Source organism: Schistocerca cancellata, chromosome 3 (assembly GCF_023864275.1).
Source record: "Schistocerca cancellata isolate TAMUIC-IGC-003103 chromosome 3, iqSchCanc2.1, whole genome shotgun sequence".
In the NCBI taxonomy this organism is placed as follows: Eukaryota; Metazoa; Arthropoda; class Insecta; order Orthoptera; family Acrididae; genus Schistocerca; species Schistocerca cancellata.
The window spans coordinates 11,711,927-11,736,788 of NC_064628.1; the positions used below are offsets into that span (position 1 = coordinate 11,711,927).

A 24,862-nucleotide genomic window follows, 5' to 3' on the forward strand; every position below is an offset into this window, starting at 1 on the left:
AAATAAGAACACCGTGAATTCATTGTCCCAGGAAGGGGAAACTTTATTGACACATTCCTGGGGTCAGATACATCACATGATCACACTGACAGAACCACAGGCACATAGACACAGGCAACAGAGCATGCACAATGTCGGCACTAGTACAGTGTATATCCACCTTTCGCAGCAATGCAGGCTGCTATTCTCCCATGGAGATGATCATAGAGATGCTGGATGTAGTCCTGTGGAACGGCTTGCCATGCCATTTCCACCTGGCGCCTCAGTTGGACCAGCGTTCGTGCTGGACGTGCAGACCGCGTGAGACGACGCTTCATCCAGTCCCAAACATGCTCAATGGGGGACAGATCCGGAGATCTTGCTGGCCAGGGTAGTTGACTTACACCTTCTAGAGCACGTTGGGTGGCACGGGATACATGCGGACGTGCATTGTCCTGTTGGAACAGCAAGTTCCCTTGCCGGTCTAGGAATGGTAGAACAATGGGTTCGATGACGGTTTGGATGTACCGTGCACTATTCAGTGTCCCCTCGATGATCACCAGTGGTGTACGGCCAGTGTAGGAGATCGCTCCCCACACAATGATGCCGGGTGTTGGCCCTGTGTGCCTCGGTCGTATGCAGTCCTGATTGTGGCGCTCACCTGCACGGCGCCAAACACGCATACGACCATCATTGGCACCAAGGCAGAAGCAACTCTCGTCGCTGAAGACGACACGTCTCCATTCGTCCCTCCATTCACGCCTGTCGCGACACCACTGGAGGCGGGCTGCACGATGTTGGGGCGTGAGCGGAAGACGGCCTAACGGTGTGCGGGACCGTAGCCCAGCTTCACGGAGACGGTTGCGAATGGTCCTCGCCGATACCCCAGGAGCAACAGTGTCCCTAATTTGCTGGGAAGTGGCGGTGCGGTCCCCTACGGCACTGCGTAGGATCCTACGGTCTTGGCGTGCATCCGTGCGTCGCTGCGGTCCGGTCCCAGGTCGACGGGCACGTGCACCTTCCGCCGACCACTGGCGACAACATCGATGTACTGTGGAGACCTCACGCCCCACGTGTTGAGCAATTCAGCGGTACGTCCACCCGGCCTCCCGCATGCCCACTATACGCCCTCGCTCAAAGTCCGTCAACTGCACATACGGTTCACGTCCACGCTGTCGCAGCATGCTACCAGTGTTAAAGACTGCGATGGAGCTCCGTATGCCACGGCGAACTGGCTGACACTGACGGCGGCGGTGCACAAATGCTGCGCAGCTAGCGCCATTCGACGGCCAACACCGCGGTTCCTGGTGTGTCCGCTGTGCCGTGCGTGTGATCATTGCTTGTACAGCCCTCTCGCAGTGTCCGGAGCAAGTATGGTGGGTCTGACACACCGGTGTCAATGTGTTCTTTTTTCCATTTCCAGGAGTGTATTTAATGCAAATTGACTAATGTGTATATAATACAAAAATGTTTTCACTTTTTGTTAAATGTGGTGTTTTCTGCATGACATGGAAAACTAATATATTCCTTTGTAAATACTACAGCTCATCATTTTAGGTATCTTTTGTTTATTTATCATTAATGCTTGTGTTAATCACATCTGTGGTTACAACATTCAGTTGTTGATGATGGCCTAAGAGTGTTATATTGAACTTGAACTCCAAATAAGTGTTTTGTGCTAATGCCTCCTTTCTTGGTGTTGTATTTTGATGCAGCTGTCCACAGTAGTCTGTCCTGTGCAACCCTCTTCATTACTGCATAATTATTCCAATCTAAATCTATTTCAATTTGCTTAGTCTGCTCAAGCTCTGGTCTCCTTCTGCAATTCCTCCCCCCCCCCCCCCCCCCCCCTCCCCTCTTTTCTTGCGTTATCAAATTGATGATTCTTTGATGCTATAGTATGTTTTATAACAACCAATCCCTTTTCTGAGTCAATTGGTGCTGTACATTTCTTAATTCCTCAGTAGTTATTCTAGTTATCCATCTAACATTCAACTCTCTCCTGTACCACCACATTTAAAACTTTTCTATTCTCTTGTCTGAATTGTCTATTGTCCATGTTTTACTTCTGTGCAAGGTTACACTCCAGACAGATACTTTCAGAAACAAATTCTGAACATTATATTTTGGTATTGATAAATTTCTCCTTTTCAGAACTACTTTTTACCTCTTTCAGTCCACGTTTTTTGTCCCCTCTAATTTGATCATTGTCACTTCTTTTGCTGCCCATATACCTCATTTGCTGTTTTTGCTAATTTAACTCCTTGATCTAATTCAACTGCATTCCATTATCTTTGTTTTTCTTTTGGTGATGTTCATAATTTAACCTCTTTTCAAGATGCCATCCATTCTGTCAGCTGCTCTTCCAAGTCCTTTGTGATCTCTGCATGAATTGCAATGTCATTGGCAAACCTCAAAGTTTTTGCTTCTTCACTGTGAACTATTAATTTTGAAATTTCTCCTTGGTTTCCTTCACAGCTTGCTCCGTGTTCAGATTGAATTACATTGGGGATAGGCTACAAACTTGTCCTAATCTCTTCTCAACTGCTGCTTCACTTTCGTACCCTTCAGTTCCTATAACTGTAGTCTGATTTTTTAACAAGCTGTAGACAACCTTTCACTCCCTGTACTTTGTCCATGCTTCCCTTATGATTTTAAAAGAGAATATTCCAATCAGTACTTTCAAAAGCTTTCTCAAAATCTACAAATACTATACATGCAGATTTGCCTTTCTTCAGTCTGTCTTCTAAGCTAAGGTAAGTTGAAGTTTCAGTATTGCCTCATGTGTTCTTCTATTTCTCAGGAATCCAACTTTACCTTCCCTGAGATCTGTTTCTATCATTTTTTTCATTCTTCTGTAAATAATCCATGTGAGTATTTTGCAACCATGATTTATTAAGCTGAAACTTCTTTAATATTCACTCCTTGCTACACATGCCTTCACTAGTATTGGAATCATTACAGTATTCTTGAGGTCTGAGGATATTTTGCTTACCTCATATATCTGGCATACCAGGTGGAATAGTTTCATCATGGCTAAAAAATTCTAAGGAAATGTCATCTATTCCAGGTCCTTGTTTTGACTTATGTCTTCCACTGGACTGTGAAATACTTCTCACAATATTGCATCCCCCATCTGACCTTCATCTACCCTCTCTTCCCTTTCTGTAAAATTCCCTTCAAGTATTTTTGCTTTATATCCCTTCTGCGTTCTCTTCTTTGCTTCATACTGGCTTTCCATCTGAGCTCTTGACAGTCATACAGCTGCTTTTCTTTTCTCCACAGGTCTCTCTAATTTTCCTATTGCCAGCATCTGTGTTTCCTCTAGTGATTCAGGCTTTGCCATATTGCACTTTTAGTCAATCACTGTCTGTTTCATTTGGTTCATTTTCATATTTTCTCCTTTTGCCAGTTAAATTCAGTAGTTTGTATGTTATCCAAGGATTTCTATTTGACTTTTTCTTTTTGCCTACTTGATCCTCTGCTGCCTTTCTCTGGTTTCACTCAGTCTTTGAGTAACGAAGCCTTTGAAACTTTTAATTATGTCTGGTCCTTTCAATTGATCCTGGTTTAATCTCCATAATTTCCCATCTTTCTGGAATTTCTTCAGTTTTAATATGCAGGTCATACCAATAAATAATGGTCTGAATCCCCACTGCACCTGTTTTTTTTAATCTTGTTTCGAAATCTCTGTCTTACTTACTATTGTGTATTCTGTCTGAAACCTGGTGTCTCCAGGTTTCTTCCACATGTATGTTGATCTTTCATGATTCTCAAAAGAACATTTTAGCAATAATAAAATTATGCTCTCCGCAAAATTCTACTAGACTTCTTTCCTTTTTACTCCTTCCACTCAGTCCATGTTCTCCTCTACTTTTCCATCTCTTCTTTTTATTGCTGTTAAATTTTAGTCCCCATCACAATTGAATTTTCATCTCCTTTAACCATCAGAATAATTTCTTCTATCTCCTCATCATCTGCAGCCCTAGATGGAATGAACAGTTTAATTAGCACACACTATGAATTGAGACTGAAGTAAATAAAGTTAAAAAGTGATGAGGAGTAGGAGAAATGAAATTATCAGAAAACTTTACATCACAATTGGGGATGAGAAGTAGCTGAAATGAAGGACTTCTGCTACCGTGGAAGAAACGCAACACAGCACATAATGGGCAAAGCAAGCAGAATAGCACAAGGAAAGAGGGTGTTCCTGGCCAAAATATGTTGTGGTAGCATTATAAATCATGTGAATTGATAAGATAAAAGAAGAGGTTCTTTGCAATCAATGAGGAAAGAAATATGTGGAAAACAGTGACTAGATGAAGGGACAAAATGATGAGCTCTGTGTTAAGACATCATAACTTTCATAGTACTTGAGGGAGATATAGAAGGTAAAAACTTGTGGGAGAAGACAGAGGTTGGAATCTCTCCAACAGATGGTTTAGGATATTGCACGTAAACGATACTCTGAGATGAAGAGGTTGTCAGAGGGAAGAAGTGGAGGAAGTATGTGGTAGGCCTCATCAGACCATCCTGAGTATGAAAACTACCTACTCAGGTAAGAGGTTTAAAATTCCACCTTCTGGCTCATAGCTTGCCAGGTTTGTTTTGAATGATGTCAAGATTCTCTCCCTCCCTCCCACTCTCCCTCCTTCCCCTTCTTCTTCTTCTTCTTCTAGTATTCCTACCCAGAGATCTGGATGTGGGACTATTTTACTTTCAAAATATTTTATGCAAGTGGATGCCATCACCATTAAACAATGCAGCAGAGCTGCATCTCCTTGGAAAATGTAATGGCTTTAGTTTCCACTTATTTCAACCATTCACAGTACCAATACAGCAAGGCTGTGTTGACTAATGCCACAAGGCCAGATCAGTCAGTCATCCAGATTGTTGCCCCTGCAGCTACTGAAAAGCCTGTATAGTAGCCCCCTGGGATCTACTGGTACACAGCACAGACATGCATTGTGGGCCCGGCTCTGCAGGTTGCTGGCAACACTGTCCCGGAGATGCAGGGTAAACAGTATGAACACAAACATAAACACACTGTATTTGTTATCGACCACATATCCCGCACCTGCCACAGTAATATATGGCACCAGCTTGTCTGCTAGAGGTGCGAGAGGTGTTCCAGTCAGTGCTGCAAATGCAGTCACCTATTCTCTTCCATGATCACATGCCTACCAGACCATGTAGTTGTAAAGGATGCTACCTGGCTAACCAGAATCAGTTGGCACTGGGAGTTGCTCCAGGTTATAGCACTGACTGCCATTCCCAGTTCCTCAATTGCAGCTTCCATCTGAGTGGTTCCGCCTGCTTTTCTTATTTTGTTTGTTGTCCTCGGTGTCGACATACTGCATTGCTACACTGGCTGAAAGATGGGATGTAGAAGTACAACATAGACTACTTTAAATAATGTAGCAGACAGGTTCACAGTCGCGTTTCACTGTTCTTTAATTTCACTGTTCACAACCCCCCCAATAATACACAGTTATTTGGTCAGTTCATTATTGTTTAACTTTTTATAAGCCTCATTAATAGTTTGCAGGCAAACCTCCACATACTGCTACAATAGTTTACTGTTGAACATCTACAAGCAGTAAAACCGCTACCACAAAGTTCACAGTTCTTGAAGAATAGAAATGTATTTGTCATTCTAAGCAACACAGATTCCTCATTTGAAACTCGGCTGTGGACTGACTGTCTTGTGACCAAAAATTGGGCCCTTATATATCATCACAATAATAGGTACTGAAACTACACATTGTTTGAAGTTAAATTTACAGAAATTACAATTAAAACTTAGCTCATTAAGTTAACTGAATACAACAAAAAATTTGTTCCTTTTAACAGTTTCGTCTACTACAAGGGTTATTTGTTTAAATCATGAAATTAACAAACACAGTTATGCAAACAATACTTTTGACAAAACTGTTAACTATTTTGGAATTAATTAAGGGCTGGCTTTGCTAACATGTTTTCGGATAGAGCCAAATAGGTCCTTTAAGAATGCTAGTGTTTCATCTTCCAAATGTTTATAATTAGTACAGAATTTATATTTGTTTATAAATCAACAACAAAATCTAAGTTAAGAAACAATTACTGATTTCACCCTACAATGAAAGATACTAATTTGTAATAGTCAAAATAAATTAGAAAATCAATTACATACATAAAACTAAGCACAAAATTAGATCCTGGTTTTATATTCTTTAAAACTGAGGGTCAATCTTTCTCTCTTATGAAAATGCAGGTTATATTCACGTATGTTAATGGTAAACATGAAAATATTAATTTAAGGAGGCAGATGGCAAAACAAGAGGGAAATTAAAATTGTCCCGCCTTGCTTCATCACACATTGCCCAGCACTGCTATACGCTCAGAGCTGCATCCTAGTTTTCAATCCAGGCCTCACCTGAGTTCTCCGTACTGACCACTGACGCCTTCACTCTGAGTCCAAGCCACCGCTCCACGTCTCACAAAAGTTTCTCCACGCCGGGCCTGACATCAGCTGCACCTGCGGTCAGTTTGTGCGCATCTCACTGTCACTCCCTCATTGTCGGCCGCATCATAGGTCTATCAGAGAGAAGGATTTATTTCCAGCAGCTACAGTTGTCTCCTACCAGCTACGAGTTTCCGCCTTGCGGGGACCTCTCTATTAGACCATCCTCAATTCCTGTTGTGCTACACAGATATGGCTGCACTAACATTGTCATTGTAAGAAGTCTCCTAGTGCAGTGTTAGTGACTTATCAGCAGATTGGAACCAAGTGTGTATTCATGTCCAAATGACTGTTTTGTTGTATTCAGTTTGAGTGTAAATGAAGTTCATTTATTTCTTGTTAATTGAGACACATTATTTGGGGTGGCTGTCTGAGCCACGACATAAAAACCTGTTGATGAGGAGTGGATTTTGTCCAACCAATGACTGTTAGACTTTCTGCTGTTCTCTCCCAGTGAAGGTACTTATCTCTGTGCACCACTTACAATAGTTGCAATTTTTTTTTTTCTCATTCAGTATAGCTTTGTCACCTTCGACATTGTCAGCGCAGTTCCTGCTGCTCGTACAATGGAAGATTGAACTTGTGTATCACTAACTTGCTTGCTGTTCATAATCATAAGTAACACTTTCACTGTTGCTCTCATCCGAGCCCTTCAACAACCCTGTTGACATCTCACTCGCATATCGACAGCTGGGCAAGTCCCACCTGTCCATCACTTCTAGCCACAATGTCGACATCCTTCTGACACCTACCAGTGCAGCAACATCTGACCAAGCCCATCTGCATCTGCTTTGTAATTTTTGAAGTATGAATCTATTCCAGCGATGTAAGAAGAATGCTTGAGTATTGGAGAGGTGCTTTCTTACTTACTGATCATATATGTTATATAATTTGGTATAAGTGTTTAATATTTTGCAGATTATTAACATATCTTTCTTGAAAAATAAAATTCAGTTGTTCACACAGTCGGTCTTGACATACATGCCACCCACAGTTGTATTTGTAACAAGTACATTAAGTAATCAAGTTGGAGAACAATGCTCGAACAGGAGGAGGAAATTTTTAATTTTAAACCATTACCCAACTCTTAATATCATTATTTGCATTTATTAATTTAATAAAACAGTGCATATTTATACATTTCATAGATTCAGCTGCATGAGCAGCTCTGCATTCAGCCTCTGACTACAGCTTATTCATTTATACAAATAATTAAGAGTGTTGTGTTTGCACAACCAAGGCAGTGGTATTTGTTTGTATCTATGAGGATGTCTTTATAAAATTTCTAATTTGAATTGCAGTGCAAAACTCATTTTGCATTGGTAGAACACAAGTAAATTAGATTTATTAAACCATGTTACACTTAAAAAAATTTAGCCAGCGGTATTCAGTTTAAAAATACTTTTTACCTGAGAATGGTAGCTGGGTTTTCAGTGTTGATTTGTTCCATATTTTTTGTACAAGTAATTTTCCTTGTGTACATGCCTTTAATAAACTGATATAGAAGGATCTTCTTTGATTAAAGTAAGTTGTGTAGTTCTTGAAGCTGATTAAGTCCTAGACCACTTTCAGTTTGTAGCTTGTGCATTTGTATAGTGTATCCCATGTGACATGTACATCCTCAATATTTTACAATTTATGTATTTATTTTATTCTCTTATGTAAAATTTACTTTTCAAGATTTAATATGTAGTTCTTTGTGACAGCTTGAAACCGAATCATTTATGTAATTTATCTGTTGTTCACAGAAAAATCTGTATGGCTCTCATCCTTTCTTTTTACTTCTTGATGAGGACAATAATAGTTCTGGAGTTTTTCTTCTAAACAGCAATGCTATGGGTGAGTATGTAAATACTTATATCTAAAAACGAAGATGATGTGACTTACCAAACGAAAGTGCTGGCACGTCGATAGACACACAAACATACACACCAAATTCGAGTTTTCGCAACCAACGGTTGCTTCGTCAGGAAAGAGGGAAGGAGAGGGAAAGACGAAAGGATGTGGGTTTTAAGGGAGAGGGTAAGGAGTCAGTCCAATCCCGGGAGCGGAAAGACTTACCTTAGGGGGAAAAAAGGACGGGTACACACACACACACACACACACACACATATACAGACACAAGCAGACATATACAGAGGCCAAATAATAATACTTAACTGCACATTTCTGTTAGTGCAGGATAATCCTTCATTCAGTACATATATTGTATGATAAGAAGTTGTGTTTGACTTCGGTTAGTACTGTTGACAGTTACTCTCCAATCTTCAACTTTTGTGGTCCTGTCCTCCTCAGTTGCGCATTAAAACAAGCGTTCAGTGCATAGTGCTGTGGAATGTGGAAAAAACAGCAAATTGGCGCTCATAGAAAGAAGAACAACACCAAAAATGCAACAGGAGCGTAATATGTAAGAAACTGTCTACGCAACCTGCCACTGATGATGCCTTGCAGAAAATAAAGGCGAAACACATATGGCACTAAAATTGTGTTTTATTCAGTTGATGTCAGACGGTCCATAAGTGAAAATTATCAATATACCGTAGTATTACTCTCCAATATTTATTCCAACTTATTTGCCAGTCATATACCAGAGACATGGTGCATAGTGAAACGTAGCAATACCTTTTCATCGTTATGCATGTTTTAGAAACAAATAAACCAAGACTCTAACATTGAGCTCAACTGATGAGTTGATCAGTTAGTGGAGCCACAACTGATTAATAAGCTTGAGAGACATAATACAATTTTATCAAAAGTAAAATTCACCTGAGAAAATTGTAATATTAGAAGGAGACTGGCTAATACATACCTGGATGGATGAAATTCCAAGCACTGCTGATAGACACAGTTATACATAAATATTTCGTCTGTTGAAGGTAAGCACTGGCCAGCTTTTCCGTCTCCTTGTAATCATATTATTTTACATCCCTCATTTGTCAGTGTATTAATCAATTGAATTAAAAAAACCTACTGGGTTGTTGTGACAGCTTTTGTTAATTTTCAGTAATAATAAATAAAATTTATCAGTATTATGTGCAATCAAGCAAAAAGTGAAGTGATGTGTGCACACTGTGGGGTCAAGAGATTCTGGAGACAAATGAAAACAGTGAAACATTAAAGGGGTTGGAAAGACAGAATAAGTACCAGTAGTTTAATTCTGTCATTTTTTAATATTTTTATCGATCTTCCTTTGTTGTTTGTACAGCACCACTCCATATTATTTATTGCTTTATATTTGATTATTAATTGATATAGTCTGGCTTATTGGAAAATTAGGCATCGGACATTCGTAAGTAGCCAGTTTTGGAGGACAAACTTACTCCCGAGGTACCAATAACTAAAGTTCTTACTGTGTGCTTATGACCCGCGCCTATCTATTCTCCCCCATTATTTTGTAACTCATCCCGTCCAAAATTTTCTCATAATAATGAAGAGGTTGCAATATCTAAACACTTTTTTATGACACAGTAACCTTATTTCACTTTAATTTCAAGTATCATGTTCCTACTTGTTCTGATCCCACTCACACCACGATTACAATTACTTATTTGTCACAATCTTTTACTAATTTCCATTGCCGATTTCTTATGGCAGGGTTGCCGTATATATAGAAAATAACTTCCGCAATATGAAATTAATCTTGTGCTTCAAAATTACCATTTTAACCACAATCACTTTGCTCACATACATGCAAGTCGTGCTCACGTGGTGTCTTTGGTGCAACTCTCTCCCTTCTTTGCACCACACAATGTCCAGAGGCCAACCTAGGCCTTCTAGGTCTATCAGCAGTGCTGCTTTGTTGTAGCAAAGCAGCATAAGCATTAAATCTGTCAAGTAGAAGACTGATCCTGTACCTTTACAGGTTCACTTTTTTTCATTAATCCCTACTAATAATTTCCTGTCTAATTCTTGACTTGCAGTGGACTTTTTTTTTTTTTTTTTGCTGCCCTAATTCTTACTGTGTGAATATGCCAAACACTTCTTGTTTATGTCATACATGTACTAATCAGTTTCTTTTTAAACATTTCCTGTATACGGTAGTCCTGTTTTTAATTGTAGTACTTAACCAATAACTTTTTTTTAACTTCCTTCATATTTTTTACAAGTTATTTTTCGTATGTTGTGCTTTCAGATAAGGTTCTTGAAAATACTTGGGTTCTATAAGTAACTTATGCTACATTAATTAGGAGATAAATCTCAAAAACTTGTAGTTTAACTTAATAGAGAAGACCAGAAATTGAGTGTTGCTCTTGAATAGAAGTGATGACTGTTGTTCACTAAAAGATATCACCAAATATCAGAGAGAAATCTACATATACATTTTTGTGTTTATGATAGCAACAGTTAACAATTTATTGTAAAACGTAGCTTACTGTCTGAGGGAATGTAAATAAATCCAGTATGAAATCAGCTTGAAACAGTGCAATCATCCTTATCCTCCCAACTTCCTGAGTGGATGCATAGCAATGCCACTGTCCCATTGATTATAATTCTGTATTTATCCTGCCATCTGTTTATTTAGTATCCAACAGTGATTTGAATTCCCCGCCCAGCTTGAGTATTGATATGGAGGACAGGTCAGAGATACCCGGTCTTCATATTCTGGCTGCAGTGTGCTCCTGCAAGGGGTCTCATTGCAACTACAGACATATCATGTGGACCCATTCATTGATGCGAGTGTGCTGTTAAATACCATGGCCTGACACTTACCAGTCAGTTTCTCGCTAGTTTATTGAAGACTTAAGCATGTGCCATTGATCAGTAGAGTTTTGATCCTGCCTGTATTGTCTTTTTTATTTGAATTGCTCCCTGGGCTGTGTGCACATGCTTAATATGACTGTACTACACTTCATGAGCTCCACTGCCACCAATCTCAGGTACCGCCTGTTTGTTCCAGTGGTCTCTTCGTTGTCATCAGTGTGAGTGATCATGAATTACATTCTGCCTGCCAGAAGTATGACAGAAAAGTGGTGACAAGAACTTTCCTACCATGCAGCTATTCCAGTGAAGCATGGATCCTGAGTTTCAAAATTTGTGGCAGTAGCTGTTGCAGTTACAACATCATTGACAGCAGCAACAGCAGAAAAATATTGGGAATTCAACCAGCAATAACAGAAATTGCTATTCAAACTACTGCAAAACCAACAATAGTCAGCAGCCACAGCTTCCTTGCCTCCCCCTTCACCATAACTTGCTTGGACAAGGCTGAGAGTTGGGACATCTGTTTATGTTGCTCTGTTCTTGACTGTAAGCCAACTCAAATAATGAACCCAGACCATCAGAGTATACTCTTACTGTCTTCTAAGAATAAATTGTGCTAAGTGGTGCAGAAACTATGCCTGCTCTTGGATCCCAGTAGTTTGAGCTTTTTTGGTGTTTTGGGTTTGCTGACCGACTGTTATGGTCACCAAATCCAAGTAGTTGTAACTAGGCTCAAATTTAATCAATGTTTTAAGCAACATAAGCAATCCTGTGCAGCACGAGCTGCTGACTTATATGGCTTGGCACGCAAATGTGTTTTTTCTAGTAAAAAATGTGGTGCATCGTATGGCAGCTAATTAATCCATGATGTTGTTATACATCTTTCTCCTGATAGGAAAGTTGCTGCGAAGCCCTTAGAGGCATCTGATCCAACACTGAGTGATGTGCTACAAACTGGCAAAGCTCATGAAGCAACTGCATCAGAGAAAAGCTATGTTTCATGTTACTTGTGGCGTCAATATTGTTAATAGTCTCCATTGCGCTTTACAATCAGCTGATGACATGTAGTCAACATCATCATTCTGTTTACTCCTCACCTGTTCTTCTGGTAGTCCAGCAACATAAGATCAGTAGTTAGTGCAGTAGTTAGTGATCATTCACCCTCATTCTTCTTAGATACGCAAAAACAGAATCACTTTGTTCACCTTTGGCATGTTCTAAAGCACGCGGAGGCTCAGACAATAGCTTCCTCCCTGTCATTGTCAGTGGAATCCAGAGAAGTGCCTGTCATCAAATTGGGACCACAGTATGGCTCATGACATCAGTGGCATCACTGCCTTTTCCATAATGTCATATGTTGTGCCTACTGCAAACCGGGGCATCTCACAAGTGTCTGCCTTGGCCAGTATGTGATAATAACAGCTGTCATCATGATACATGCTATCTTGCAAGTGTCCATAGCAGTAGCAGACAGGATGCAGAATCTCATGTTGCAGCTGGATTATTAATGGAGCAATAGAGAGAATTCAGTTATTGTTCCAATAAAGATGGATTTTTAGTTCCTTGTTTGCGACGTGTTTGCAGCTCATTTCAACTGCATTGAAACGCATCTACAGACAATCTAGGAAAATTATAAAACCCAGTGCAAATATAATGGCCATATACAAGAATTTTAAAACAACAAAACCATGTAAAAATTCTTAAGCCCTACAACATAAAAGTTATAGGTCCTAAATTGCAATTGGGTGGAGATGGATGGTAACTGAAGAGTGCACTAGCTCCCATAGTATGAAATATAAAATTTAACACGTAGTGAACTATGGGTAAATAATCATCTCAAGAAATGAGGCGTCAAAAGCATAAAATTGCACCCAAGAAAGAATGGGCCAAGTGCATGTATAACGTTAAAATGAGGAACAGTGCCAACGGTTGCAGTTTGTACCTTGTGAGGGTTTACAGTAATGTGATAACACACCGGTAATAAAAGAGAACTCTGGTATGGAAAGATTAAATGCGACTTTTTAAAAATATAGTGTCTGTCAACAGCATAAAAAAATCGTCTGGAGAATGAAAACAACAGTGTTAAAATATATAAACCATGAAACCGGGACTTTGCACAATAGGAGGAAGCAAACTATCTGCGTGTCAAAAGAGCTACGACACAGGCATTATTTTACTTAATGGAGAAGTGACGTGTTTCCAGTTGGACACAGGCGTGGTCATGCCTCTGGTTAGTGTGGACACGTGCCAGTGCGTTGTTGGCTCCCCATAGTTGTGGCACCATCAGTGCTAAGTTGTGATGTACAGTGGCCAGTCGATTCCACTGCAGGGTCACATTGTGGTCCAAGCTAAGTATAAAACTGCAGCTCTGCCACTAACCCTGCTGGTAGTCAACCCATGGATGACAACTGACATTTTTGGCAAAGACACTTCTGAACTTTTTCGTTTCCAAATTCACGACCAAGTGAATCTTGTTGTAACTGCAATACCATTCACAGAACTTGATATGTTATGCACACCATATAAGCAACTGCTTGAACCTCCATTAGGTTGTGCAACTGTTTTCCAGTCCCATGTATCCTTAAAGCAATCCATTTTGTAGAACACATCCTGTGCCTGCTGCCATGCGCAGTCAAGTTAAAGTGGAACTAGGTATTAGATTGGTGCATAAGTTTGTAGCATTTTTCCATAAGTTTAACAAACACGACAGATACACATAACAGGGACTTTAGTCATCAGTAATAAGTTGTCCTTTACCATTTACAACAGTCTGCCAATGCTGGGGTAACTGCCGGATTCCAGAACTGTAGAAATTACGTGGTCTCGAGGTGAAGAACTCGACAATCCATGTTCGGAGTGCATTTTCATCTGGAAATTAAGTTCGGATTAGTGTCACTTCACACAATATTCCTGGTCCCTGTTCTTGGATTGCATTGCAAGACATCTCAGTTGTTGATAATAAATATCAGCAGTGATACTTACACCTCGGGGGAGCAATCAAATGCATAACATTATCCTTTGTGGAGTCATGCAGATCTTTGTACGGGAAGTTGCTGCTTTGTTTGGGCTCAACCATGCCTTTCTTTTCCTTATGTAAGCATAAAGACACAATTTCTTGTCACCAGTAATGATACAGAATAGGAATGCTAAGTGAAATGGCCACCTGTTGATTTTCGTGATTTTGACATAGAGAATGTGCTACCCAGACAACTGATTTTTGAACCTTCCCATTGGATACAAATGTCACACAATTATGGAGTGATCACAATTCATCACATTTGCCATCTTGAGTACACTGATGTGGATCATTGTGAATTAATGCATTTAAGTGATCTTCATCAAATCCCAAAGGTCTTCCTGAATGTGGAGAGTCACTAATGTGAAAACTATCCTCCTTAAAACAAAAAAACAATTTTCTTGCCATGCTCTGTCCAGTGGCATTATCACCACATGCAGCACAAATGTTTCTGGCTGCCTCAGCTGCTACCATCCCTCTGTTTAACTCAAACAGAAGGATATTTTGAAAATATTCCAATTTCTCCACTTGGCACTCAGTTTTCTAGCATCCACAGCGCCACCCACTATCTCCAAATGACAATATGTAACTAAAATAACAACAATAACTTACAAATAAAAAATGGCAATTGATAAATAAACCTATAGCATCTGGAACACCAACATGCAAAACAAAAACACTACGAACTGATGCACCAACTTAATGTATTATAATGTACAGAAGCAATACCCTCATTCTTGTCTAACTAGTGGGCAATACCCATGGTCACAGTTAAGGAGCCAAATGGATCGCTTAGAATGTATGATAATTTGAAGTCAACCATCAGTGCTCAAGTTAATGTCAGTTCGTATCAAATTCTTCGGCCAGAGGAGAAATGGCAAGATTGCCTGGGGGCTTTTATTTTTCAAAAGAAAGACGTCATTGACACCTATTTTCAATAGCCTGTAGATGATCAGACAAAATTGTTTTTAATGATTAATATGCCGTTTGGAATGTATCGTTATCATATGTTACCATTTGGGGTGATGTTTCACACACACCTTTAGCAGCTCATTCAGGGTGTCCGCCCTCCCAACTGTGTTAGTTATTTAGATGACTTTCTAATTATTGGGACCATGTGGCAGCAGGACCTGTGCAATCTGCAGATGTTATTTGAGCAGCTCCAAATCCGTGGTGTACATTATCACCTTAACAAATGTAATTTCTTTGATCCATGGGTAAAGTACCTAAGAAATATAGTATGTAAAGAAGGGGTCCTGCCCACACAGGGTCATGTGGATGCAATCACTAATTTACCAGCTTCTAAAAACCTCAAAGAACTATCCCCAATGTGACCCAGATTTCCCATCCGCTTGATCAGTTCCATAAAAAAGGAGTTGAATTTCTATTGTCAGAGATGTACCAGAAGGCTTTCTTGCAACTTAAAAAGTCTGTTCCTTGTTTAGCAATGTTCCTTGCAAGCAACACTTGATGCTTGCCACTGATACATCAAATTGTGGCATTGATGCCATGCTGTCCCACAAATACACCAATGGCGTGGAACACCCCATTGCATTTGCATCTAAAACTTTAAGTGCATCACAGAGGAATCATTTGCAAATTGAGAAAGTGCCGTTGGCTATCCAATACGGCATCAGGAAGTTTCATGTGTATCTCTGTGGAACTAAGTTTCACCTGATCACCGATCCAAACCCCACATTCCACTGTTTTGTCCCCGTTTGAAACATCAGAGTAAGATGGCACAGCAGCTGTAGCAGTGGGTTTTGTTCCTGAATTACTATACCTACAGGACCCCATTATGAGCTCACCATGCATCACTCAAATGCTGGTGCATTTTGCCATTTGCCATGTGGCCCAGATGCAAAGTTTGACAGGCACTAAGTGCTGTGTTTTTCCTTAGATGCAAATCAGTGGCACAACATTGACAAGTTCCCAGTTACAACAAGCAAATTATCAGGGGAAATGGGCCACGATCCGCTACTATACAGGTGCTGTCTGCTGTACATTGGTGTTGTCCAGAGCACCTGGCCAAGGGAACTGACTCAGAGTGGTGCACCTATTTCTCATTATGGCACAAACTTAACATCATTGATGGTGTTATTTTGTTAGCTGTCGATGATTGTGAATGCCGGGAATGCTGGGTGGTAGTTCATCCCACTCTCTGCCCCTGAGTACCGAACCTACTCCACACCACACATTGGGGAATTTGCAGGATGAAGACAATAGAGTGGCATCTTGTCTATTGGCTTGGTGTTAATGCCGCCTTAGGGCACATCATCAGGAACTGCTTGGCTTGTGCCCCCAGTCATGTAGCCACAGCTTGCCCTGACCACCCCTGCCAAAGAGTACACGTTGATTTCGCCAGACCGTTCCAGGGAACAATGTGGTTACTAGTTATCAGTGCCCTCTTTAATTTTCGATCTGTGGCAATGGAAGAGACGCCTTCCATCCTGCTCACTTAGCTCTCAGTTTACAGCATCTGCATTTTAGGATCTTCGTAAATGTGATGGCATTGGGAACCTGATCGCATCTCTTTCCCATCCTTCATCAAATTTGGAAGGGGAATGGATGGTCAGGACCTTACAAATGCCAGTGCACAAGATCTTCAACAGCAACTCCAGGCTGCACTCACCAGTCTCCCCACAACCTACTGGTCCACCCCCATAAATGGACATTGTCTGGCCAAAATTTTACACGGGCACGGATCCTAAATCCTCTTCGATGTGCTGTGCCTGATACAGCAGGCCCACTACCCAAGCCCACATCCTTATAATAGGGGCTCCCACATCTGGACTTGCACTTTCTGCCTTGCCCCAGGTGCACTCAGGGTGTCGTTATCAGCAATAAGGTGAAGTAAGTGTTTAAAGGTTGCAGCCATCCTGGAGTGTGTAGTCAGGCATCGCAATTGCCGCCAACTGCAATGAGATTGATTGGTAGATAGCTGGAGCACACTCTTACTTCTCTTTTACCATTCCAGGTAGGCATAGTTATACTAGGTTGCCAGATTGAAGATAAGCTGCCATGATCAATGATACATTTGAAGAACAAAGTAAAAATTTGAGATCTTCTTCATTCTAATATTTTCTTACTACACAATGCTTAAGACCACCTTTATTTTAATCAGTAGTACAGTGCCAGTTCTTGGGTTGCTGCACAGTAAAGCAGAACATGGAAATTCTTCATTTCATAGGTCGGAAGTAATCTGTCCGTGGATGTAAGTTGGTAGTTGCATTCTGAAAAGTCTGGTGGCTAGCCTCTTTGATCTATATAAATTAATTAATATTTGTGGCCTAATGTTGGGGTTTTACAAGATGACAGATCTTATTCATATCATCTGTTGTATGTAGCATGTGGTGTTTCTGTGTCCTGGTGACAATTCTATGAAAGTATATTAGGTGACCCATGTTCATATGATGGTATTGTCTTTGTTTCCTGTAAAAATAACACTTCCACTTACAAGGCTGGAAATTCTGAATGGTACTTTGAAAACCACCTATTAGAAATAATTCACATCCCCTTCCCTCCACTATCACCATATTTTAATGTTATCAAATGGCTGCCATCTATGTTGGAAAAACAATTACAGGTCTGTTACTAGCAGAATGCAAGAAAGGTAGAAATCTCATTGCTCACCTTTCATTAATCCCCTGAAGGATTTCAGAATTTTTTAGATGCATGGTACGTTTGACAGGTGTTTGTATTATTTTTTTACCAATGAGATATCAAGTTTGCTGATAACAGTATTTAGTTTCACTCCTCCAAAACATTTTAAATGCTTATTTGTGTTTTTAAGGATTACTGATGGGGCAAAGTCATAGTTCAACGAAAGGCTGGGTCTCTGAATTTGAATAAATGTCTAAAAGGTGTTTACTATTTTTTAGAGGTGATTCTGCAGCCGACACCAGCAGTTACTTTTCGCACAATAGGAGGAATCCTGGACTTTTTCGTGTTCATGGGTCCTTCACCAGCTGAGGTGGTACAGCAGTACCAAGATATAGTGGGCTACCCTGCCATGCCACCATACTGGGGGCTGGGTTTCCATCTCTGCAGGTAATTAACTCACAGTATCAGTTTCCTTCAAAAATTGTGCTAAATTTTATGTGGAATCAGCTGAATACAGCGGATAATTGACATTACTGAGCCTAATTTATATTTGCTTATAGCCTTACTGATTACTTGGACAAGCTTGCTTTGATAAATGGGCCTTCAGAGAAAACTGACACTGACGAAATTAAAAGTTTCTTTGGAAATAGTAATAAGAAGTGTGTAGTCATAATAATAGCCTGGTTATCAGGAACCAGAATTCTTGTTGTTTGTAAATGTTATTGCACTATGTCTTTGAGACTTCCTTCTCAAATGCTTTCATGAAATATGGATGATGATCTTTTTTGCTGTGATATCAATGTCAACATTCATTCATTCATTCAGCTGTAATTGCTCAGCGATTGTGGAATGAGATGACTTGACATTTAGACTCAATCTGTTCACAAAGAATAGAAGGAAAATATTGGAGTTCGGGTTCCATGAAAAAATGTCCCAAGCTTGAAACTACCTAATATTAATCTGAAAACTATTTGAGACCGCATGAATGTAAATATGTAAATCAACAAATCCACATGTTTGGTCAATATAACTTAGATCACTGAGCATATTTTTCATTTAGAGTTGCAGGTCCACAGCTTCTTTGAGGTTTTGTGGCTTTTTGTTAGTATGTGCACTCCCATGACAATGCTGCTACTCTACACCATTGGCATGGGCACTTCATGGGCCAGTGGTGGTTCTAACGGAACCCCACGAGAGGAAACAAATACTCACCATGTGAGTCAATCTACGTGAAGCAGAAAGTCCCAAAGTCATAAAGACTTGCATAGGGATAACTCGGCACACAAATGGCACAGGTGGCTGTCGACTGAGCACGAGATGACAATGCTTGAGACAATGCGCAATGTGAGGTCCGTGGTAGTAGGACTCATTATGATCACTGGCCCTGCTCGGCTTATGGCCACCCACAGGTAAACGTCTCCATCAGTGTGTCTGCCCATACTAAGCTCAGTGTGTGCCCTCAATGGGAGGTTTCCCCACTATTCTGCAGTGCTACCCAGCCCAGCTCATCTGCCTCCATCATGATGTCTGCTGGTGGGGATACGAAATCCTTCTTCCCTGAAAAGGCCCCAAAGTGATGAAAATGGCCAGGCATGGGAAGCAATCTCCTGCACAGAGCCAAAGAGGCTGCCAGAGAACCTGCCAGCAGGTCGACCACTGAAGGAAGGAGCACTGTCACCATTAGTTCTCAATTATTCAAAAACAGTCTTAATCACATTTATTATTATTATTATTATTATTATACCGCCAGCCGGTTTCAACCCGACGTAGGGGTCATCTTCTGGGCGTTTACACCATTGGTCGATTGCTGGTGGTGTCACTCCTGTTTACATAACGGCAAGAAACTATCATCTATGCCTGCTGTCAGGTTCTCTGGCAGTCTCTTTGGTTCTGTGCAGGAGATTGCTACCCGAGCCTGGCCATTTTAATGGTTTCCTGCCGTTGTGTAGACAGGAGTGACACCACCAGCAGTCGACTGATGGTGTAAACGCCCAGAAGATGACCCCTACGTCGGGTTGAAACCGGTTGGCGGTATAATAATAATAAATGCGATTAAGATTGTTTTTGAATAATTGATTAATCATACTAATCGCTGCTTCATCTCCACAACCATGTTGTCCAAAAACCATTAGGTCTACTGGAAGGGTGGAAGGTGCAAAGACTGAGGGAATGGGATGTCCACTGGCAGCAGCGGAGGTGAGGCCACCTCCGTCAGCAACAGGGGGTGGAGGAGGAGGAGGAGGAGGAGGGGAGATCAGAATCCGTGGGCTCCACCTCGGCAGGTGCAGAAACGGGGAAGCCCCCCACTGCAAGTGAGGCCCTGCACCACGTCGCGACCACAGTCACCCAGCATGCCAGAAGACTGTGGCGGTCACATCCCGACAGGGAGCGACTGCAACTGAATTGCGTGACCGACATCCACCACGAATAACTGGTAACCTTTGTAGCCCATCACGACAGCCTACAGCCACCCCTATTGCTGGCAGTAGGACAGGCCCAAAAGGCAGCCTGGGGAGGAAAATGAGGTGGGCCACTGTGTTCCGTGGCTTGTGACTCGGGGTGCAACAAATTGAGGAGACTGTGCTGCTGGCCCTCGTGCAGACATTGCACCAGATTGCAGATTGCACCTTTTGACTAGCATCATCCGGTACGTAGCCAGAAACCTCAACAATGTGTTGTTGTGGAAGAGGCAGGCACTGCCTTCTTCATTTGGGTCCTGAATGTACACGCAAACAAAGTCGGTGAAGTACACAGCAGCGACCCGTGTGGGGCTGCAGGGACAGTCCCACAGTCCAGCAAAAATACAGGTGTCTGAAAACTGAGTGTCGCAAGCAGTTTCCATGGCTTCCACACGTGGGCAGTCTCAATGAACATGCAACAAATGACAGTCGAGGGAGGACTGCTGGTGTACGCAATGAGCAGAAGGAGAACGATCCAATGACCGGAAAACTGTCACAAGTGGGAATTAAAAAGCTGCAACTAATGCAAACCCAGTGAGCTTGGCATGGCATAGTTTTTTTATTGTTTGAAAGACACCATCATATAATGTCAGCTACTAAGTTCAAATAAGGAACACTACATAAGATGAAAATTCAGGACATTCCTCTATCTTCAAAGTGTGTTATGGGACACCAGGACAATTTCTTAAAAATAGGGACTGTCGCCTAAAAATTGGAACAGAGGATACACTAATGGGAATCATAACCATGTAGTAAGGACAAAGTTGAGGTAGAGCATAAAGTTGGTCCAGATGTTGCTGAAATCATAAGGGTGACAAATATCTGCTCTTGGTGCATGAGAAAATAATAGGTATGGTGAGCCTTATGACCGAAGTTGACTTCAGGAAACCACAACTCCACTGATGCTTTCTGGATCTGAGAAATATGGAGTGAAAAGAAGTACACACTTTGGTTGTTTTAAAATTGATTCAGTGGGATTTGCAATTTCCTGCCTGATGTCTATTAAGATGTGTGTGTGTGTGTGTGTGTGTGTGTGTGTCTATTTTTGTTTTTGACGAAGGCCTTACTGGCCGAAAGCTTTATTTTTGACAGTCTCTTTGTTGTGCCTATCTCCTAATCAGCATCTCCACTATATGGTGAGTAGCAACTTTCCTTTTCATAATATTGTTACAGTCCATCCTGGACTTCCCATTGTTTGAAGAGTATACCTGTTATAGACTTCTGCAAAAGAATAAAAATGCTCCATTTTGAATCCTAGATAGCAGTGCACAGTCTGTGTGAAAATTATTTTTACCCCTTGTATTGTGGTTATGAACTTCGCAGTTCAACTTAAATTCACTCTTCCTATTAACTACTGATATTTTTATGCAGTGAATGCATTGGCCTACAGTAAGGATCCAAGGGTCCATGAAGAGGCTTCTGCAAGACTTTTTGGTTATCTGCTTTACATTCTTACTACATCTTTCTGTAGAATAAATACTTTTTTATCTTAGCTGCATTGTTCCTGAATATTAAGCCAGGGGGCAGTATTCAGCGTAAGTATGCTGTGTGAGAAATCGTGTCTGTAGATACAGGTAATAAACAGAGATTTACAAGAGTAGAGAAGGCAGGATTGAGCTTTTTGATGAACTGGCTGGTGCCAACTCAGTTTATTATCCATCTGGATACCTAGGGATTCCACACATGGAGCCTCTTACAGTGGGTCCCCATTGTCATTACTTCTGCAAGTCATTTTTATTTTTTGGGCCAGTATGTGGTGTGTGAAACTTGTAATCTTCAACTGCTAATATATGAAAGTTCCCTCTTTGCACTTGTTTCAATGAAAATTGTATTGTTTTCCATTTCATTGTCTTAGCTTCAGACAGAATCAGCTGAAGCCAACCGAGATACTGACTCAAGTGATTGTAGCTGAAACCTAACAATGGAAAGTTCAGGATGAAATGTTACAGTATTATGACAAGGATAGTTCTTACTCGCCATATAGCGGAGAAGCTGAGTCGTAGATAGGGAAAAAAGAAGACTATCACAAAAGGGGGAGGCTGGGATGGGGAGAGTGAAGGATAGAAGGGAAGGGTTGGGCGATGATGCGCACTGCTGGAAAGTGTGCTGGAATGAGGTGAAGGGAGCTTAAATGGAGAGTGGGGAAGGGGTGGAGGGGGGGGGGGGGGGAGTAGCGGAAAAGGAGAGAAGTAAAATGTGCATGGGTGAAATAAAGGAATGTGTAGTGCTAGAATGGGAACACGGAAGGGGCTGATGGGTGATGACGCTGACTAATGAAGGCTGAAGCCAAGAAGGTTACGGGAACGTAGGATATATTACAGGGAAAGTTCCCACCTGTGCAGTTCAGAAAAACGTATTGGTGAGAAGGATCCATATGGCCCAGGCTGTGAAGCAGTCATTGAAATGAAGAATGTCGCGCTCAGCAACAGATGGTCCAGTTGTTTGTCGGTGGCCATTCATGTGGACCGATGGCTTGTTAGTTGTCATAGCCACATAGAATGTGGTGCAGTGTTTGCAGGAGTAGCTTGTAGATCACATCACTAGTTTCACGGGTAGCCCTGCCTTTGATAGGACAGGTGATTTTTGTGACTGGACTGGAGTAGGTGGTGGCAGGAGGATGTATGGGACAGGTCTTGGATCAAGGTATATTATAGGGGTATGAGCCATGAGGTAAGGGGTTGGGAGCAGGGGTTGTGTAGGGATGGATGAGTATATTGTGTAGGTTTGGTGCACAGTGTAATACCATTGTGAGACTGGTAGGAAGGATAATGGGCAGGACATTACTCATTTCAGGGTACGACGAGAGGTAATTGAAACACCGGCGGGGAATGTGAGTCTGTTGCTCCAGTCCTGGGTGGTACTGAGCTACGAGGGGCATGCTCCTCTGTGCCAGATGGTGAGACTGTGGGAGGTTGTGGGGGACTTTAAAGATAAGGGATGGGAGATTTGTTTTTGTAGAAGGTTTGGAAGATAATTACAGTCTGTAACGGCCTTAGTGAAATCCTCAGTATATTTCAAGAGGGACCGCTTGTCACTGCAGAAACAGTGACCACAGGTGGCTAGGCTGATGGAAGGAACTTCTTGCCATGGAACAGGTGGCAGCTGTCGAAGTGGAGCTATTGCTGGTGTTCAGTAGGTTTGATATGGACAGAGATAGTGATGTATCCATCTTTGAAGTGGAGGTCAACATCTGAAAAGTTGGCTTGTTGGGTTGAGAAGGACCAGGTGAAGCGAATGGGTGAGAAGCTGTTGAGGTTCTGGAGGAGTGTTGATAGGGTGTCCTCACCCTCGATCCAGATCACGAAGATGTCATCAGTGGATCTAAACCAGGTGAGGGGTTTAGGATTCTGGGTCTGATGTCCCACGTTACTCCTACCAATATCATTAATTCTATATGTTCAAGTAGATCACTCTTCCTGCATCACAGACCCATATTTTCACATGCTATTTCCCGCACCTTTCTGGTGCTTCTTGATCTTGTATCTCATCCTACAAACCCTCCCCACTGCCCACTCTTTCTCTTTTCTATCCTAGTTCGCACCTACTAATTTCCCCTCATCCAGTTACATCTGCCATCCCCCATCTTCACACTTATCCACCCTCAGATCTGCAATCCACAGTAAAATATTTTTTATTTATATCTTTTCTGTGATCTCATTGTGACTTCATGACAATTATAGTGGGCTTTCGCCTTTTACTATTGTCGTACTCTCTCAGATTTCATCTTGTTTTCCCCTTTTCCATCTGTTTCTTCCTTTTCATGATTTTTCCAATGTATTTGGGTGTATGTTTGCAAATTTTTTCAGATGTAATTCTACGTTTGTTACGTAGTTCTTCGCGTTTTTTCCAACACCATGGATCTTTGCTCCTTCCATCTGTATCAATACAGAAAATGTTTCTTATCCCTAACCAGAACCCAGTCCCACATACTGTTCCTGCATTGTTGCTTTGCTCACGGAATCCCCCCAAATGGCCTTAACCATCAAATTACCCATCTCCGGCTGACACCCATCCTTCCGCTACGATCTCCATCTGTTCAGATTCCACCAGACCTTACCCCTCATCAACATAGTCCTTCAAAACCAAGTCAACCGAGCCCAAACCTCCTTGCAATACCTTCTCTCCATCCATAAAATTCTCCTGCTATGCAATCCCAAATTCCTTTATCTGATAACACAAAGTGAAACTCTTGCCCTCGGGGAACTAGAGCAACGTACACAACACCACCCAAAAAACCTCTCCAGCCTGCTCACTACCTACTACCACGTTGGAGTACCACTGTCCACCACTCTACATCCTCCAAACCTCCCCCACATCCCCTCATAGCTGACAAACCTTGTCTCACAGACCTAGTAGATTTACTCCACCCTCCAAAACTCCCTCCCACCATTAAACAGAACCCAGAACCTATACAGACCCAAAACACAGTCATGGACCTTTCCTCCAAAAGCCTTAACCCTGCAGAAATATCAGTCCTTTCCAAAGGCCTCACCTTTTGCTCCCCTCTCAAATTCAATCATGCAGGACTTGTTAAATAACTTTTCTCCTTCCACCAGTCCCTACAGTGGAGACACTTTTTCGCCACCAACCCTACCAATCGTA

The 24,862-nt window shown here is 41.5% G+C and overlaps 1 protein-coding gene across 1 annotated transcript in view; it reads left to right on the forward strand.

Moving 5' to 3' along the window:
• Nucleotides 1–24,862, forward strand: part of LOC126176785 (lysosomal alpha-glucosidase-like) — a 140,715-nt gene that overhangs the window by 24,466 nt on the left and 91,387 nt on the right. The window contains exons 4-5 of the mRNA XM_049923957.1: nucleotides 8,230–8,320; nucleotides 18,080–18,248. Of these exons, the coding sequence (XP_049779914.1) occupies nucleotides 8,230–8,320; nucleotides 18,080–18,248 (260 nt within the window). The remainder of the gene's footprint in view (nucleotides 1–8,229; nucleotides 8,321–18,079; nucleotides 18,249–24,862) is intronic.